The 19338-nt window shown below is 42.4% G+C and overlaps 1 protein-coding gene across 1 annotated transcript; it reads right to left on the bottom strand.

The window, feature by feature from the left end:
• Nucleotides 1-5938: 5938 nt before the first annotated feature.
• LOC141055884 (N-formyl peptide receptor 3-like) lies at nt 5939-7108 on the bottom strand. Its single transcript, XM_073552594.1, has one exon. It carries the CDS (start codon nt 6956-6958, stop codon nt 5939-5941), a length of 1020 nt encoding a protein of 339 aa, XP_073408695.1. The 5' UTR covers nt 6959-7108.
• Nucleotides 7109-19338: the final 12230 nt, after the last annotated feature.

The following is a 19338-nucleotide window of genomic DNA, read 5'->3' as shown; positions in this document are numbered from 1 at the left end:
GCCTTTTCCATCCCCAGGGTACTGGTAGCCGACCATATTGGCATATTGGAGATAGGAGGTGCCAAGGTTTGTAGAGAGGCAAAATCTGAAAGATTCATATTAGGTAAAATATGAGGGACGATCTCAAGGGTCCAACTTTCCATCAGCCAAATATTATAGAAAACTTGTATTTATTTGTAAAGAAAAATATGAGACATGAGACATAGAACAATGTTAATCTTATAAAATACTAGCTGAAGAGCCCAACATTGCCTGGGCATAGTAACTAACTGTGGTTAGTTATAACAAATTATAATGATTATCCTCCATCCCATAGTCCCGTGCCCATATACCACTACACATCCTCCATCCCATAGTCCAGTGCCCATATACCCATCATACATATCCTCCATCCCATAGTCCAGTGTCCATATACCCATCACACATCCTCCATCCCATAGTCCAGTGTCCATATACCCATCACACATCCTCCATCCCATAGTCCCATGCCCATATACCCATCATACATATTCTCCATCCCATAGTCCAGTGCCCATATACCTATCACACATCCTCCATCCCATAGTCCTGTGCCCATAAATCCATCATACACATCCTCCATCTCATAGTCCCGTGCCCATATACCCATCATACATATCCTCCATCCCATAGTCCCGTGCGCATATACCCATCATACATATCCTCCATCCAATAGTCCCATGCCCATATACCCATCATACATATCCTCCATCCCATAGTCCCGTGCCCATATACCCATCATACATATCCTCCATCCCATCGTCCCGTGCCCATATACCCATCATACATATCCTCCATCTCATAGTCCTGTGCCCATATACCCATCATACATATCCTCCATCCCATAGTCCCATGCCCATATACCCATCATACATATCCTCCATCCCATAGTCCCATGCCCATATACCCATCATACATATCCTCCATCCCATAGTCCCGTGCCCATATACCCATCATACACATCCTCCATCTCATAGTCCCGTGCCCATATACCCATCATACATATCCTCCATCTCATAGTCCCGTGCCCATATACCTATCATACACATCCTCCATCCCATAGGCCTGAGCCAGAAGCGCTGATCAGGGAGTTCCTGGAGATGTGCTGTTATGTAACCTGGCAGTGTGGCTCTGTGTGTGGCCACTGATGATGTGATTTTCTACGCCAGTAACAATAGAGCACGGCAGTAATAGAGGAGGGGGTGATTCATTTCTGTCATGTGTTCTCTGCTGCTTTCTGGGGGCAGACAATGTCTGGGAGCTTATGTTCCCGGGGATGCTAGATTTCTCCGACCTGGTCAGTGTCTGCTGAGGTGTTGTGGAGTGGGAAAACTGTTGTTCATTGCAACCACTCACAGTTCAACTTTCATCTTTTAAACCGCTCTGGTGAAATGAAAGATGCTTAGTGATTGGTTGCTATGGGCCACACAGGCAGTGTATCCTGTTGTGGTCAAGAAGATGTGCCTATGAGATATAAATATATTAGATATTTATTTTATATATTTGAGATATATATATATATATATATATATATACAATATTATAGGGGCTATGCGGAGTGGGCGTGGCTCGATACACACATACATACACTCAGTTTTATATATATAGAAAATAATGAGGCTTCCGATGAGCAGCGAGTTCTGGGGGAAAAGGGGTCTCCCATTTCACACCACTTCTGTTAGGAATTGTAATGGATAATGGGATAATTATGTTATAGAGATATAAAACAGAAAAAGCAAAACTTTCCCCCGTGGTTACAAAGTCGATACAAACACAGCGTGATAACATATTTATTTTGTCTTTTGATTCTTGTGTTATAACATTTTATTATTGGAGCAGAGTGAAATCCGTCACATATTGCTCATGTCACTTTTACATCACAAATACTTCTCAGGTTACAGACATATAAGATTATTAGTAATAAGCTGTAATATCAGTGCTATAAAGATACAACAAATCCATGTCCAGTAATATTCTCAGGGCACAGGACACATCCTACCAATTGCACACATCTCAGTGTTGGAGCTGGGGGGCGCCATCCTGTGATTGATGGATGAATGTCTGACATTTTATTACCTCTGTAAGAAACACAACATTATTGGGAATGTGAAATCCCTATAAAGATGGCGCTTATCAGACTGCAGATCACTGCGGGTATGTAGGTGTAAGGGAACCTGCCATGTAATATAAGGCTAATAACGTGCAGATATGGGGCTAATCTGCAGGTTAATAGCGCTCTGACACCGTGCGTCCCCCGCACTGAGAGCCCCGCTGCCAGGAGGAAATGGACGTTATTCCCCCAGGCAGCGTTAGGGTCTCAGTCACCGCTCTGTGCATATGAAATGGTGAAATAACATTTGTTTCCTTCTCCGATTCCTTCACAGTCTCCATCATCTTCCAATGTTATAGGTCTCCTTTATCACAGAGAAATAAACAGAGAAGAAATCTTTGGCCACAATGATCAAAGGTATGTGTGGAGGAAAAAGGGCACAGACTTTCAGGAAAAGAACATCCTGCCGACCATGAAGCATGGGGGTGGATCAATCATGGTTTGGGGTTGTGTTGCAGCCAATGGCACAGGGAACATTTCATGGGTAGAGGGAAGAATGGATTCAATGAAATCAAATTTCAACAAATTCTTGATGGAAACATAACACCATCTGTAAAAAAGCTGAAGGTGAAAAGAGGATGGCTTCTACAAATGGATAATGATCCTAAACTCACGTCAAACTCCACAATAGATGACCTCAAAAGGCGCAAGCTGAAGGTTTTACAATGGCCCTCACAGTCCCCTGATCTGAGGATCCTTGAAAATCTGTGGCGAGACATTTCCCAGGAAGAATGGAGGAAAATCCATCAAACAAGAATTGAAAAACTCTTAGCTGGCTGCAAAAAGCATTTGCAAGCTGTTATACTGTCAAAAGGGGGCGCTACTAATTACTAACCATAAAATGCTCATGGAAAACAATGCATGCTTAGACTGTCATCTAATAGCAGAACATGCTGAATCATAATAAGCATACTACCAGAGTGTATGTACAAGGGGATAATGGCCAATGTATTATCACACCCAAAGACCAACGAAAATAATGAAAAAATGGTCCAACATCCCAAATATTTATGTAACATGCAAAAGTTTATTAATTAAAGGCTAAATCAGGTACAAGGAGAGAAGGGATGGATAAAACATGCATGCCTGCACGAGCATGGGCGCACAAACAAGGATCACCAATCCATGTGGTAATAGAAACTCTGTCATTTATGGATTTATTGCTTATCGTTATATAAATATTTGGGATGTTGGATCATTTTTTCGTGGTCTTTGGGTATAACAAATACTAACCATGCCTATACCTTTGCAGTGGTACATTTTCCTTTTAGTAATTTTTAAAATGTAAAAAATGACATCATTTTTTCTTCCCTAAAATACAGGAAATGTGTCATCTGTAACTTTAGGCATTTTTGCCATCATTTCAGCTTCAATTTGGTTATCTGTTCACAATAGCAGTAATTATGACCAGAGGTGCCAAAACTTTTACTGTCACTGTAAGGCCTCTTTCACACATCAGTTTTTTGCCTTCAGGCGCGATCCGGCTTTTTTTTTTTAAAACCGGATCCGGCAAAATGCAATGCCGGATCCGTTTTTTCCCCATTGACTTGCATTAGCGCCGGATCGTGCCGGATGGCATTGCGTTTCATCCGTTTTTTGCCGGATCCGGCAACTTGTCTCATTCCGGCGTCTGGAAAAAACGGCTACTGTAACGTTTTTTGTCTCCGGCGAAAAAGCCGGAAGCGCCGGATCCGGCGCTTCCAGCTTTTTGCTACAATGCAAGTCTATGGGCGCCGGATCCGGAAAAAGATGGATCCGGCTACCGGATCCGTTTTTTTAAGTCTGCGCATGCTCAGATCCAATTGGCCAGCCCCCAGGAACAGATATACCTGCTAGACGGATCCAGCAAAAAAACGGATCCGTTTCTACAGTTCTCCAAAATTTATGCCGGATCCGTTTTTTCTAAAAATAGCCGGATCATGCCTGACGGCAAAAAACTGATGTGTGAAAGTAGCCCAAGACAGGAGAGAGAAAGGACCCCTCTGTCCATAAGAGATTATTACACTCCACAAGAGACAGACAGTGAGAGAGAGGACCTCACTGACCATAAGAGCTTACACTCTACATGAGAGACAGAGAGGACCTCACTGACCATAAGAGCTTACACTCTACATGAGAGACAGAGAGGACCTCACTGACCATAAGAGCTTACACTCTACATGAGAGACAGAGAGGACCTCACTGACTATAAGCGCTTACACCACTGTACCAGGTATGATAATCCACCAGATGTCATAGCTGTGGGGTGTTTTTAAAAGGTCCACGTGGACACGCTGCAATACATTATCCCTCTCTCTGATGTTACGGCAGTGCGGGGAACGTGTCGGGCAAGTTTTTTTTATTGTGAATCACTAATCACATTTTAGAATATGAATTCACGTGAAACCATGAATTTCAGGAAACTGGACTCACACTGCGGTTTGATCCACTCACATCTAATATATATGCATATATACCCCTTTCCCACCTTAGACGTATAGCTACATCCAAGGTCGCCTCCTCCTGTTGCTGCAGGCTCCAACAGCAACTGGTGAAATCACGATCCACCCGCAGCTATCAACGTGTTAAATGCCGCTGTCAATCTCTGACAGCGGCATTTAACATGATTGCGCCGGAAACCTGCCACAAACCCCGCCCATCGGCTCACGTGTCACATGACTGTGGGTCACTGATGGGTTGGTATGACAACGTGGGGTCTGCAGGAGTCCCCTGTGGTTGTCATTGTCTGATAGATATGAGCGCCCCCCAGTGGTCGGTGCGCAGAGCTGATGAGCATTTTAGTTACACATAGGAGGGCTAAAGGCCCCTCAATGTGTGGAACAAGCAATCAGAAGATTGCAGCTTCAAGTCTCTTAAGGGGACTATTGAAGCAAGTAAAAAATGTTTTAAAAAATAAACAAATAAAAGTTTATATCACCCCCCATTCCCAATATAACAATGAATAAATTATTCACATATTAGGCATCGCCGCGTTCAGATTCGCCTGATCTATCAATATATAAAAATTATTAATCCGATTAGTAATTGACGTAACGAGAGAAAAATCAACTCTGCAGAATTACTGTTTTTTTCATCGCCGCAATATTGGATTAAAATGCAATAACGGGCGATCAAAAGATCGTATCTGCACCAAAATGGTATCAGTAAAAATATCAGCTCAGCGAGCAAAAAATAAGCCCTCACTCCACCTGAGATCACGAAAAATGGAGACGCTACGGGTATCGGGAAATGGGGACTTTTTTTTTCTTTTTGAAATATTGGATTTTTTTAAATAAAAAAAGAACCTAGACGTGTTTGGTATGTACAAATTCATAACGACCTGGAGAATCATAATGGCAGGTCCGTTTTAGCATTTGGTGAATATGGTAAAAAAATTGAAAAAAAAACAATTGTGGAATTGCACTTTTTTTTTGCAATTTCACCGCAGTTTGAATTTTTCCCATTTTGCAGTACACTATATGGCAAAACCAATGGTGTCAATCAAAAGTGCAACTCGTCCCACAAAAAACAAGTCCTACACGGCCATATTGACGGAAAAATAACAACGTTATGGCTCTGGGAAGAAGGGGAGCAAAAAAACGGAAACTTAAAAATGGAAACTCCCAAGGTGGTGAAGGGGTTAATTGATGTGATCTGCAGAATCTACTGGGTCACTTTATTATTATGGTGGAATTACAATTTGTTTTTCACTGTTTCACTTCACTTGGGATTATTTTCTCCCCATTCTTCAGCACATTATGTGGTAACATGAAGGGAGACTTTCATAATTACATTTCATCCTGCAAAAATCCGTCCTTCATGGAATATACATTACACATCAGTAGGGCGAGTGTCTCCTGCATCTCCTCGCTCCCCGCACAGGTCATTAGGAGGGTCACCTAAGGCTCTTTCTAGCCTGGAGGGGATGGATCTGAGGAAACCTTGTTGGAAATCCGCTGTCAGAAACACATAAATGATTGGATTCAGGCAACTGTTCAGACAAGCCAGGCTGGTAGTGATAGAGGATACAGTATGGAATGTTATGTAATACGTATAATAGGGTATTATGTATACACCATAATACCAGAATATTATTGGCCAGATGTAATATGGGAACCAGCAGATGAAGAAACACGATATAACAGTGGTGATGATCCTGGAGGATCTCTGAGATCTCTGGGATCTCTTACTTTTTCTAAGTTTGTAGAAAATGGTGACATAAGAGGTGACGATGATGAGAAACGGGATCACACACATTATAACCAATCTGATCCACTGCATGGTCAGATATAACTCTGGGTTATAATCATATATGTAATAATAACCAAATACACACCATTCACGTAGATCATCTACATGGTATCTATACACATAATACAGCGCACCGGCCACAGTGACGCTCAGCCCCCAGATGATCGCTGCACTGATTCTCACCAGGCTACGAGATCTATGAACTTTGGCCCAGAATGGCCACATGACGGACACCCAGCGGTCAATGCTCATGGCCGTCAGGAGGAGAACACTGGCGCTCATGTTCACATTAAACAGAAAGATGTTCACTATACAATATGCAGGATCTGGGATGTGTGAGAAAAGTGCAGCCCACTCAGCAATTCTCAGGGGGAGAGATGAGCAGCACAGGAAGTCGGCGATGGCCAGGTGGAGGAACCACACGGCACTGATTGTGTTCTTCATCCTGAATCCGGCAATCCAGATGACTAATCCATTACCGATAATCCCGAGAGCAAAAACAATGCTGTATAATGTAATGGACGCCTTCTGCAGAATCTTATAATAATCTATCATGTTGTATTCATCAGGTGACCTGAGAAGACAGAACAGGGCAGACATTAGGGGAATGAAGACTTTCTAGTTCCATCAGTTTCCCCCTTGTACATGGAGGACGGGGGCTGACATCACAGTGGGATCACAAGGTGGAGCGGTTTTTATGTTTTTTAATACAAATGTTTCCCTGCGTTTCACCTGTAAAGTCTCTGAGGTTCCCGCGATCTCCTGCACACAGCTCGGGTTTTTCTCCGCAGTATTTTGTACAATACCTTGGTTTCTGCAGAATGCAGCATGTCACTTATTTCAGCATTTTTTCTGCATTTTTCAGCCATTAAAAGCAATAGGGGAGCGAAAAACACTGAAAAAATGCTGAAAAATCGCAGATATCAGTTTTGCTGCATTTCTGGAGCCAAAACCTGATGAACTTGAATCTGATTTTTTTATGCACTAAACTTTATCAGCATGAACAAGAGACAAATGTACCCCGACAACAACGCAACAAAAACTAAGCAAAACCGGGATTTTTTGAAGCAAGTTTCTTACTGCCGAGAGAGAAGGTTTTTCCTGCAGAAAAAATGCAGAAAAAATGCAACATGTGAACATGGACTAATATAGAAGCAAACAAGGACAAAATAAAAGCAAAAAACAAAATTTAAAGGGACAAAAGATATAGGCAAAATAAAGGGTGGAAAGGGTTAAGGATGAGAATTGGGAAGGAAAAATATGGTTTATTAAGGGACATGGAGAAAAGAGAAACATTAAAAATTACAGGGATAGAAGGAAAATGAAAAAGCTTGGTCTGTCCAGACAGGCAGGGAAAGGGTTACGGTACACAGATAAGACCCCTTATATATAAAACATATAGGAGGTAGGAGGGAAGAGAAGGAATGGGAAAGGCAAGGAAAGAAAAGGGAATGGAAGAACAGCTGTAACCAGGAGGAGACAAGACTATAGAGAAATACTGACTGTTACATAATGGAGATACTGTCTGCTGGAGTCTAATAGCGGCGCAGTTTTCATGGAATCACAGCCACTCTGCTTGGACAGTCAGACACAGCAGAATATTCATGTAAAAACAGCAGAAAATACGCAGCATTTACGCTACATGTGAACACAGTCTAAATGTCCAAGCAACGTGGACGTGATTCCATGAAATCTCCGCTCTCTGAGGTCTGAAGACGCTGCTGAACTCTGCGGTTTTGGTGCTTTGTTTCTCTATAGGCTTCTTCTGGAAAAAACACACATAAAACACTGTTAGGCTATGTGCACACGTTACGGATTTGCCTGTGGAATTTTCTGCTCAATTTCTTCCTCTCTTGGCAGAAAACGCAGTTAGAAATCCGCGCGTTTTTGATGCAGATTTTCATGCATTTTTCCATGAGGATTTGTAAGATAAATAAAGATATGTTATTTACCAACAAAAAAGAGAATTGTGATGTCGCTTCTTTGTCCAACCTCTTCTCTTACAAGCTCCATTGAAGACCATAATATCATCACACACCATGTTCTAAAGTCATGTTTACACACACAAAACTAATAGAAGTGAATCTCTATAGATATTAGTGATGGGCGAGCAGTAAAATGCTCGGGTGCTCGCTGCTCGGGTCGACCAATTGGAATACTCGGGTACTCGGCCAGAACAACAAGCCCAATGTAAGTCTATGGGAGACAAGAGCATTTTTACCGCGATCCCCCCCGGGGTCCTTTTAAGGTCTAAAAACATCAGAAAATGATGGAAACACTGCTCAAATGACACGGGGACATCATGGGGATCACCCCGGAAGCATCCCTGATCACAGCTGTAAACAATGTTGTCAGAGGTTCATGCCATTTTTACCGCTGCACCAAAAAATATACCAAAACGTAACCAAAACGGATTTTGCTGGGAAATATGTTAAGGTGCATCCTTTCCAGGTTAATGACTTATATATAAGGCAAATAAATAACCCCAGACCAAAATGTTCCTCCATCACTTGGGCTATGTTCAGACGCAGCCTTTTTGAAGCGTTTTTCAACTTTAACATTGCTTTCAACCAAAACAAATGCATTCACTGGGAAATGTCATTGTAACATTCACCAACCCTAGCTGCCATGTGGTGTGTGACACATAAGCAGACACATCTTGCTTCATTTATGAAGGAGGGACTCACAGTCACAGAGCCTAGTTTTCACCGGGGCATCAGGCGGCATTAATCTTCTAAGGCCTCATACCCATTTGCGATAAAAAAATCGGTCCGTTTTCTGGATTCTATGCGAGTGTAATGCGATTTCAGTGTGATTTTTCCATATGATATCCGTATTCAAAGCGACTTTAACATGAGGCTTTACATTGAGCGTTCTCTCCATGTAAAAACTCATGTTAAAACAGCATTGTAAAAAAACAAACTGTACACATCGTTTTAAAACAAGAATCTTCAAAACACACACACACACATATATATATATATATATATATATATATATATATATATGATAGACATAGCAGAATAGCCGTTCATTTGCCGGCTTTTGTAAAATAATTGCAAAAGCCGACATGATAGGAGACATGGATTACATACAGTAAACCATTTTATTTCATTTACTTTTTTATATGTACATATATACACATAGAGTACCTACATATATACACATATCAGTGACACACACAGCTATATATATATAGATATATAAATACATAATATATATATATGTATAATTTCAAACTATATATATAATATATATTTAATATATTAATATATTATATATACATATAATATAAATATATATAGACATGTTAGTGACATATACAATTATTCTAGGGTTGGTTCTAAATTATGGACATGTATTTACTTAATAAATGATGATTATTTCAAAGAACAAAATGGTGTGGAATCCCCCTATTATTTATAGAGAGCAACACTATACTACGGTAATTGTATTTGTCACTGACATATATTTTTATATCTATAGATTATATATGATATGTATGTATATCTATATATATATTTTATATATAATATACATATCAGATATAAAAGATATATAATATATATACATATTATTTAAATATACACTCACTGGCCACTTTATTAGGTACACCATGCTAGTAACGGGTTGGACCCCCTTTTGCCTTCAGAACTGCCTCAATTCTTCGTGGCAGAGATTCAACAAGGTGCTGGAAGCATTCCTCAGAGATTTTGGACCATATTGACATGATGGCATCACACAGTTGGCGCAGATTTGTCGGCTGCACATCCCTGATGCGAATCTCCCGTTCCACCACATCCCAAAGATGCTCTATTGGATTGAGATCTGGTGACTGAGGAGGCCATTTGAGTACAGTGAACTCATTGTCATGTTCAAGAAACCAATCTGAGATGATTTGAGCTTTATGACATGGCGCATTATCCTGCTGAAAGTAGCCATCAGATGCCTGTTCTTAGCTGAGAGGAGTGGTACCCAGTGTGGTCTTCTGCTGCTGTAGCCCATCTGCCTCAAAGTTCGACGCACTGTGCGTTCAGAGATGCTCTTCTGCCTACCTTGGTTGTAACGGGTGGCAATTTGAGTCACTGTTGCCTTTCTATCAGCTCGAACCAGTCTGCCCATTCTCCTCTGACCTCTGGCATCAACAAGGCATTTCCGGCCACAGAACTGCCGCTCACTGGATTTTTTTTCTTTTTCGGACCATTCTCTGTAAACCCTAGAGATGGTTGTGCGTGAAAATCCCAGTAGATCAGCAGTTTCTGAAATACTCAGACCAGCCCTTCTGGCACCAACAATCATGCCACGTTCAAAGGCACTCAAATCACCTTTCTTCCCCATACTGATGCTCGGTTTGAACTGCAGGAGATTGTCTTGACCATGTCTACATGCCTAAATGCACTGAGTTGCCGCCATGTGATTGGCTGATTAGAAATTAAGTCTTAACACACAGTTGGACAGGTGTACCTAATAAAATGGCCAGTGAGTGTATATACACATACACAGAGAGAGAGAGAGATGTCATTGACAAATACAATTAGTATAGTGTTGCTGTCTCTAAATTATAGAAGGATTCCACGCCATTTTGTTCCTTGAAAAAATCATTTAATAATTAAATACATTTCCACATTTAGAAACAACACTAGACTAATTGTATTTGTCACATATATATATATATGATATATTGTGATTATATTTATATTATATATGATATGTATATATATATATATATATATATATATATATATATATAATATTAGATTTATATTGTATGTATTTATATATCTCTGTCTTCAATATAATATATTATTTTATATATATCCATATATAGATATATATAGAATAAATATAAATATATATATAAAAATTATGGCTATATATATTACATATAATATATATTATTTTATGTGTGTATATATATACAGTGGGGAAAAAAAGTATTTAGTCAGTCAGCAATAGTGCAAGTTCCACCACTTAAAAAGATGAGAGGCGTCTGTAATTTACATCATAGGTAGACCTCAACTATGGGAGACAAACTGAGAAAAAAAAATCCAGAAAATCACATTGTCTGTTTTTTTTTCATTTTATTTGCATATTATGGTGGAAAATAAGTATTTGGTCAGAAACAAAATTTCATCTCAATACTTTGTGATATATCCTTTGTTGGCAATGACAGAGGTCAAACGTTTTCTGTAAGTCTTCACAAGGTTGCCACACACTGTTGTTGGTATGTTGGCCCATTCCTCCATGCAGATCTCCTCTAGAGCAGTGATGTTTTTGGCTTTTCATTTGGCAACACGGACTTTCAACTCCCTCCAAAGGTTTTCTATAGGGTTGAGATCTGGAGACTGGCTAGGCCACTCCAGGACCTTGAAATGCTTCTTACGAAGCCACTCCTTCGTTGCCCTGGCGGTGTGCTTTGGATCATTGTCATGTTGAAAGACCCAGCCACATTTCATCTTCAATGCCCTTGCTGATGGAAGGAGGTTTGCACTCAAAATCTCACGATACATGGCCCCATTCATTCTTTCATGTACCCGGATCAGTCGTCCTGGCCCCTTTGCAGAGAAACAGCCCCAAAGCATGATGTTTCCACCACCATGCTTTACAGTAGGTATGGTGTTTGATGGATGCAACTCAGTATTCTTTTTCCTCCAAACACGACAAGTTGTGTTTCTACCAAACAGTTCCAGTTTGGTTTCATCAGACCATAGGACATTCTCCCAAAACTCCTCTGGATCATCCAAATGCTCTCTAGCAAACTTCAGATGGGCCCGGACATGTACAGGCTTAAGCAGTGGGACACGTCTGGCACTGCAGGATCTGAGTCCATGGTGGCGTAGTGTGTTACTTATGGTAGGCCTTGTTACATTGGTCCCAGCTCTCTGCAGTTCATTCACTAGGTCCCCCCGCGTGGTTCTGGGATTTTTGCTCACCGTTCTTGTGATCATTCTGACCCCACGAGGTGGGATTTTGCGTGGAGCACCAGATCGAGGGAGATTATCAGTGGTCTTGTATGTCTTCCATTTTCTAATTATTGCTCCCACAGTTGATTTCTTCACTCCAAGCTGGTTGGCTACTGCAGATTCAGTCTTCCCAGCCTGGTGCAGGGCTACAATTTTGTTTCTGGTGTCCTTTGACAGCTCTTTGGTCTTCACCATAGTGGAGTTTGGAGTCAGACTGTTTGAGGGTGTGCACAGGTGTCTTTTTATACTGATAACAAGTTTAAACAGGTGCCATTACTACAGGTAATGAGGGGAGGAAAGAGGAGACTCTTAAAGAAGAAGTTACAGGTCTGTGAGAGCCAGAAATCTTGATTGCTTGTTTCTGACCAAATACTTATTTTCCACCATAATATGCAAATAAAATGAAAAAAAAACAGACAATGTGATTTTCTGGATTTTTTTTTCTCAGTTTGTCTCCCATAGTTGAGGTCTACCTATGATGTAAATTACAGACGCCTCTCATCTTTTTAAGTGGTGGAACTTGCACTATTGCTGACTGACTAAATACTTTTTTTCCCCACTGTATATATATATTTACATATATCTTCTAAATATATTACATATATTTATTATACATATATATATATATATATATATACTGTATATAAAGACTAGCTGTTTCCAGCCAGCTAACTCTCGGCATGCTCATTGCTATCTAATTAACACTGCTGGTGATTAAACTAAAGTAAATAATGACAACATTCAATAGCGCTTACGCAGGTGGTAAATTAAATTAAAATGAAGTTAATGACAATAATAATCATCAAAAATCTGAATAATACTAATGATACATTTTATTCATAGTATAAAATCGAAAACAAACTGGATTCAGTAAGGCCTCTTTCACACATCAGGTTTTCGCCTTCAGGCGCGATCCGGCGCTTTTGACAGAAACCGGATCCGGCGAAATGCAATGCCGGATCCGGTTTCCCCCCCATTGACTTGCATTTGCGCCGGATCGCGCCGGATGGCCATGCGTTTCATCCGGTTTTCGCCGGATCCGGCAATGTGTCGCAATGTGTCGCGATCCGGCGTCTGGAAAAAACGTCTACTGTAACGTTTTTTGTCTCCGGCGAAAAAGCCGGACACGCCGGATCCGGCGTGTCCGGCTTTTTCACACAATGAAAGCCTATGAGCGCCGCAATGCGCCGGATCCGGCGAAAGCCTGATCCGGCGGCCGGATCCGGTTTTTTGGTCTGAGCATGCTCAGTAGCTCTGCCCACAAGACATATATAAAAGCAAGACAGTGGGACCCACAGCCACACCCAACATGCCACCCAAGACAGCAACCAGGCGCCATCAGCACCACCCCAATTGGAGCAGCATGCTGAACAACGGGAGGGGAGTCCAGCAGCAGATGAGAGACGGTAATTATCAAATCACCCATTCCTCCAAACTAGGGCTATTGAATATCAAGATATTCATTGGCCCTTTGTTTCTCTTTATTCAACAGCCGCCCAATAGATGCAGCAGCAGCAGCAATGGCAGCAGCTGGAACACCACCCACAGGCATGGAGTGTGGCCACCAGGAAGACAGCACATCATCTTCTGGGAGCCCTCCCTCGCATCGTCAGCGTTTGACGGTAAGTTTTTATTTCCAAAATCCATCTTCTCTGTAATATATGTCTATTCATGGCCTTTTATTTCAAAACAGGAATCACAAGATGAAGAGGAGCTCCCAGAAGAAGAAGGAAGGGGTGGACAGACACCTGGAGTGGGCTCACAATTGGTAAGTTTTTTGCATCAAACGCAGAAACACAACATCACACTACACACAACACATAGAAAACAATGTTCTGCAGACCACACACAGCAAACAAATGCCTACATCCAAAGACATAACTTTTTTTGTTTTCTTCTCTAGTCTTCCCAATCTGGTGCTTGGCCAAGAGGTGCTCGCAGTGCCTCCCAGGGTCGTCGGCGACAGCAACGCGGCGGTCACCAGCGTGTAAGTATAAATATTTTTGCTTTGTTTTTTTGCACTTTTTATTTCATTTCTTTTGTGGAGGCTAATTATGTTATTTTTGTCTTTTTCTTTAACAGCCTTCACAGCGTGCTCCCGACTCTGACGTTGAGGATGGAGGGATTGATGTGGACCGCCTCATCGATCTCGTCAGAGAAAGGGAGCCGCTCTGGAATATGGCTGACCGCCGCCACGCTGACCTGATCGTTACCCGACGACTCTGGGAGGAAATCTGTTCGCTCCTTGTGGGCCGCTGGGAGGACCTCGATGTTCGGGCCCAGATTACAGAGCGTAAGTATATACAGTACCGGTTGCTTGATTTAAACCAGTGTTTCCCGAACTCCAGTCCTCGTGGTCCCCACGGATCATGTGTTCAGGATTTCTATTTACTATGGAAATCCTGAAAACATGACCCCTGGGGACCATGAGGACTGGAGTTTGGGAAACACTGATGTTGTATACTAACCACTCCTTTCTCGTTTCAGGGAACAGAATTGTGAATCGGTGGCGGTCTGTGAGAGATCGTTTCAAGAAGGAGTTCAATAAAGAGATGCGGGCACCGAGTGGATCTGGAGGACGCAGGAGCAAGTACAAGTACGCAGAAGCCCTGTCGTTCCTCCGGGAAACAATGGTCACCAGAAGGTAAATATTACACACCACATGTGAAAAAAAATGTTAGATGTAAATTTTTTTTTCAGCCAGGGCCATACCATGTCAGTATTTTAATTGTTTTTTTTTTCTCTTTATTCCACAGCACGGTGAGCAGCACTCGGGAGCCGGCACGATTGGACCCTTCTGAGGCGATCCCTGAGGAGACCGGCACCGAGGGACACTTCGACCGCCCCGGTACATCTGCACCTTCCCAGCCTTCCAACACATTCGACCCATCTGTCCCATCCACCAGCACAGGAGCATCGTGGCCGCCTACATTACATGAAGCTGCTGGTGAGGAGATCGCTTTCCCTTTACCCCACCCTTCTGCCCCTGCCACCTCTAGTACACCTGCGTGTACTGGGCGGCAGCGGCAGAGGGGTCAGGAAAAGACTTATGCGCCAGAGTTCTTGCATCTGAATGCATCTTTCCAGAACTGTCTAAAAGTCTTGTCAGAGCAAATCTCCGCAGGCTATCAGCAGATCAACTCCAGCATTCTGGAGGTGAAGACACTTCTGCAAACCATGCATTCAGAAGCAAGATCTTCGCCAAACCACACCTTTTTCAGGTCTGTTGTGGAGCGCATGGAAACGCTCTCTCCTGCCCAGCAGATGCATGTAATGCATTCATGCCACGCTGCTCTCCAGCAAGTTACCTCCCAACCTCCTCCTCCTCCTCCCACCACAGTAGTTCCTCCACCTGCACCCCCTCCAGCCACTTTCCATCCTCCCCCTCCTATTACATCTACACCCCCTCCAGCCACTTTCCATCCTCCCCCTCCTATTACATCTACACCCCCTCCAGCCACTTTCCATCCTCCCCCTCCTATTACATACCATCCACCTCCAGCCACTTTCCATCCTCCCCCTCCTATTACATACCATCCACCTCCCCAGCACCATCCACCTCCCTAGCACCATCCACCTCCCCAGCACCATCCACCTCCCCAGCACCAGCCACCTCCCCAGCACCAGCAACCTCCCCAGCACCAGCAACCTCCCCAGTACCAGCAACCTCCACAGTACCTGCAAACTCCCCAGTACCAGCAACCTCCCCAGTACCAGACATCTCCCCACTTCCAGCAACCTGCCCCGTACCAGACATCTCCCCACTTCCAGCAAACCTGCCCCGTACCAGACATCTCCCCACTTCCAGCAACCTGCCCCGTACCAGACATCTCCCCACTTCCAGCAACCTGCCCCGTACCAAACTCCTTCCCCATACAACTTGCCATCAACATCATCTGCTCCTACAGTCCCTGCCCAACCCTCCACTCCACCACCCACCACCTCTTCTGCTTCCCACATGTCCACCCATTCAGTAGTTTTTTCCACACCTTCACCTCTAACTGTTCCTTCCCCACAACGATCCCAGTCCTCTCTCCACACTCCCAGTGTCGAAGTGTCCCGCAGCCCCTACAGCAGTATTTCCACCACACACTACACAGAATTATAATGTGTGTATTTAAATAAAAATGACCAGTTTTATGGTTTCAGTTTTATAGTTTCAAATTTTTATTAAACATGCTTATTAAAATTTTAAAAAAGTTTACTAAAAAAAACATTTTTCAATAAAAGTTAAATTATTTTACACTGGTTGTCTGTCATTTCTTTCTGCGGCGAAAAAGGTTAAATACAGGGTATTTAAAAGGTGAAATGGTATTCAAAACTAGGTATATAACTGTGGGTAAATTTTAGCTTTTTGCCACAGTTGTGTTCCTGGTTGTGTTTGAAGCAAAGTATTTCACCTAAAAAGTTGTGTTTATTGTTGGTGATTTCCGAACAATGTACACAACTTTTGTTAAAAGGTGAAATACTTTGCATAAAACACAACCAGGTACACACCTGTGGCCTAAAGCTAAAAATAGAGACCATGACAAGATAGCCAACTTTGGTTGGCAAAGGTATATACTGTTGGTACAGAAGGTACACAAGTTTGGTTGGGCACAAATCTTTCACACTCTGTCATCCTGCCAGTGTACTCTGCCTTGAGGTGACATAAAGTATAGTGCAAAATTGTCCCTCATTACTGAAACCGTCACAGAACTTCTAGTGGTAATGTCATGGTAATCTTGCAAGGTGGTTTCTTCAGAGGTGTCCTCAATGGAAATGGGTTCCTTGCATATAACAAAATTGTGGAGTACCACGCACGCTTTGATCACCTCGTCCACAGTTTCTGTCTTGAGGTTGATCGCAGTCAATAGGACCCGCCATTTGGCTGTCAGAATACCAAAGGTACATTCAACCATTCTTCTTGCTCTTGTGAGGCGGTAATTAAAAATGCGTTTTGGTCTTGTCAATCCTCTGCTAGAGTACGGTTTCAAAAGGTGTTCTGACAGCTGGAAGGCTTCATCCCCTACACAGACAAATGGCATAGGTGGACCAGATGTTTGCGGCAGCGGTCTAGGTGGTGGGAACTGGAAGGTGTTTCCATACAGTTTACGCCCCATGGCAGACAGTTTGAAAACTTGAGAGTCATTGGAGCGGCCATAGGCCCAATATCAACCGCAATAAATTTGTATTCCGCGTCAGCGATGGCCATGAGGACAATTGAAAAATATTTCTTGTAATTGAAATATTCCGATCCAGATCCAGCTGGCTTTACAATGCGGATATGTTTCCCGTCCACAGCGCCCAAGCAGTTTGGAAACTGACATATCTGTTGAAACTTGTCAGCAATTTCAATCCACCTCTCTGTTGTGGGCTCTGGTAAAAACTCTTCAGCTAAGGAGTCCCACAGTGCACGGCATGTGTACTTCACAATTCCAGATATGGTGGAAATCCCGAGTCTGTACTGGAAATGCAGTGACGAAAGGGATTCTCCAGTTGCAAGAAATCTGTGGGGAATTAACAAACAATAAATTAGTTTTAAATCACAGCATTACATACCAAAACTGACCTAACACTTGGAGATACAAATTACCACCAACAAGATTGCAGTGAAAGTGTGCTCTGATGCGATCATATCCAATAAATGTGGCTTACCTTAAAGTCACCATCAGACGCTCTGCGGGTGAAACGGAGAAGCGGCAATAGGTGTCCGCTTTTCTTATGAGGTGTGCAATGCGCTCCACCAAGTAATCAAAATTCTCCATTTTCATCCTAACATATCCAAAAAATTTATCCGGGTTTCGTCGAAGGTCCATGCATAGTGTAGAATAGACCCCACGCGTCATTCTCTTGGCTGTGATGGGGTGGATCCACAAACGTTGTCTACGATGCCTGATGCGCTGCTGTCTCGCTCTCTCCTTCTCCAGAACAATCACCCTCAAACGATTTGCCTCCGCTGTAAAATCCGCCAAATTCTTCAAAATATTTCCAATGACAACATCCATCTTCGCCAGTAAACTTGCTCTTCTCTCCAACCTGCACTTTCTCCTCTACAACCTGTCAAAGAAGGGCTGTAGGAACATGCTATATATAGTTTTCCAGTAGCCAATCCCGTTCGGAAGGCCACAAGGGTCAATTTTAAAAACCGGATCCGGCGTAATCCGTCGAAAAACGGATAGAAAAATGGATGAACCGGATGAGACGGATCCGGTTTTGTCTGTCAAGAAAAAGACGGATCCGGCAGAAAACCGGATCCGTCACATCCGGTTTTACTAAACATTTGCCGGATCCGGCGTTCCGGCACGACGCCGGATCGCGCCTGACGCCGAAAACCTGATGTGTGAAAGTAGCCTAAGATGTGTGTTTTTTATTCATTCCAGCATCTAAACAAATTTCATAACGAAACATAAATTAAGGTAAAATTTCTCTGTAAACACAATTAAATGTATAGTCATTTTCATCATTTTCAAAGATCTTTCCTTGACTTCTACCAGGTACAATTTGAACTGAAAGACCTTTCCAACTTGTTACTCTAGAGAATGCAGTGCATAATTGACCATGTGTGAATACAGGATCAAGTAGGAGAACGCCAATCTTATCGAATGTTTGTCCTTGCGATTTTGTAATTGTCAAGGAATAAGCCAGACGAAGTGGGAATTGTTTTCTTGTTAACTTAAACGGGATATCGCAATTTTCGCTAGTGTCCAATAGTATTCTTGGAATGAGAACCTTTTGACCACGACGCTCCCCAGAAAAAATACTGCAGTCGATGAGATTTGTACCAAGAGTTTCTACAATTAATCGAGTACCATTGCACAGTCCTTTCTTTGGATTTAGATTGCGGAGTAGCATGACACAGCAGCCTTTCTTAAGGTTCAGCATATGAGGAGGGAGAAAATCCCATATCCACCACCAATAAATGGCAGAAAGAGAGGCATAGAATAAAATTACAACAATGTTTATTACATTTTCACAAAATTCATATTCAACAAGGTAGGTACACATAAATTAGCGCCATGGGTACATATAAAGAAA

Source organism: Dendrobates tinctorius, unplaced genomic scaffold, assembly GCF_039654945.1.
Source record: "Dendrobates tinctorius isolate UK_male_01 unplaced genomic scaffold, ASM3965494v1 ptg000192l, whole genome shotgun sequence".
NCBI classification, from domain to species: Eukaryota; Metazoa; Chordata; class Amphibia; order Anura; family Dendrobatidae; genus Dendrobates; species Dendrobates tinctorius.
The sequence above is the reverse complement of the archived record's forward strand: the minus strand, read 5'-3'. Positions and strand labels throughout refer to the sequence as shown.

What these genes read in the sequence shown, in the direction of transcription:
- LOC141055884 (XM_073552594.1), bottom strand. Translation starts at nt 6,958, where the DNA reads ATGTCTGCCCTGTTCTGTCTTCTCAGGTCACCTGATGAATACAACATG.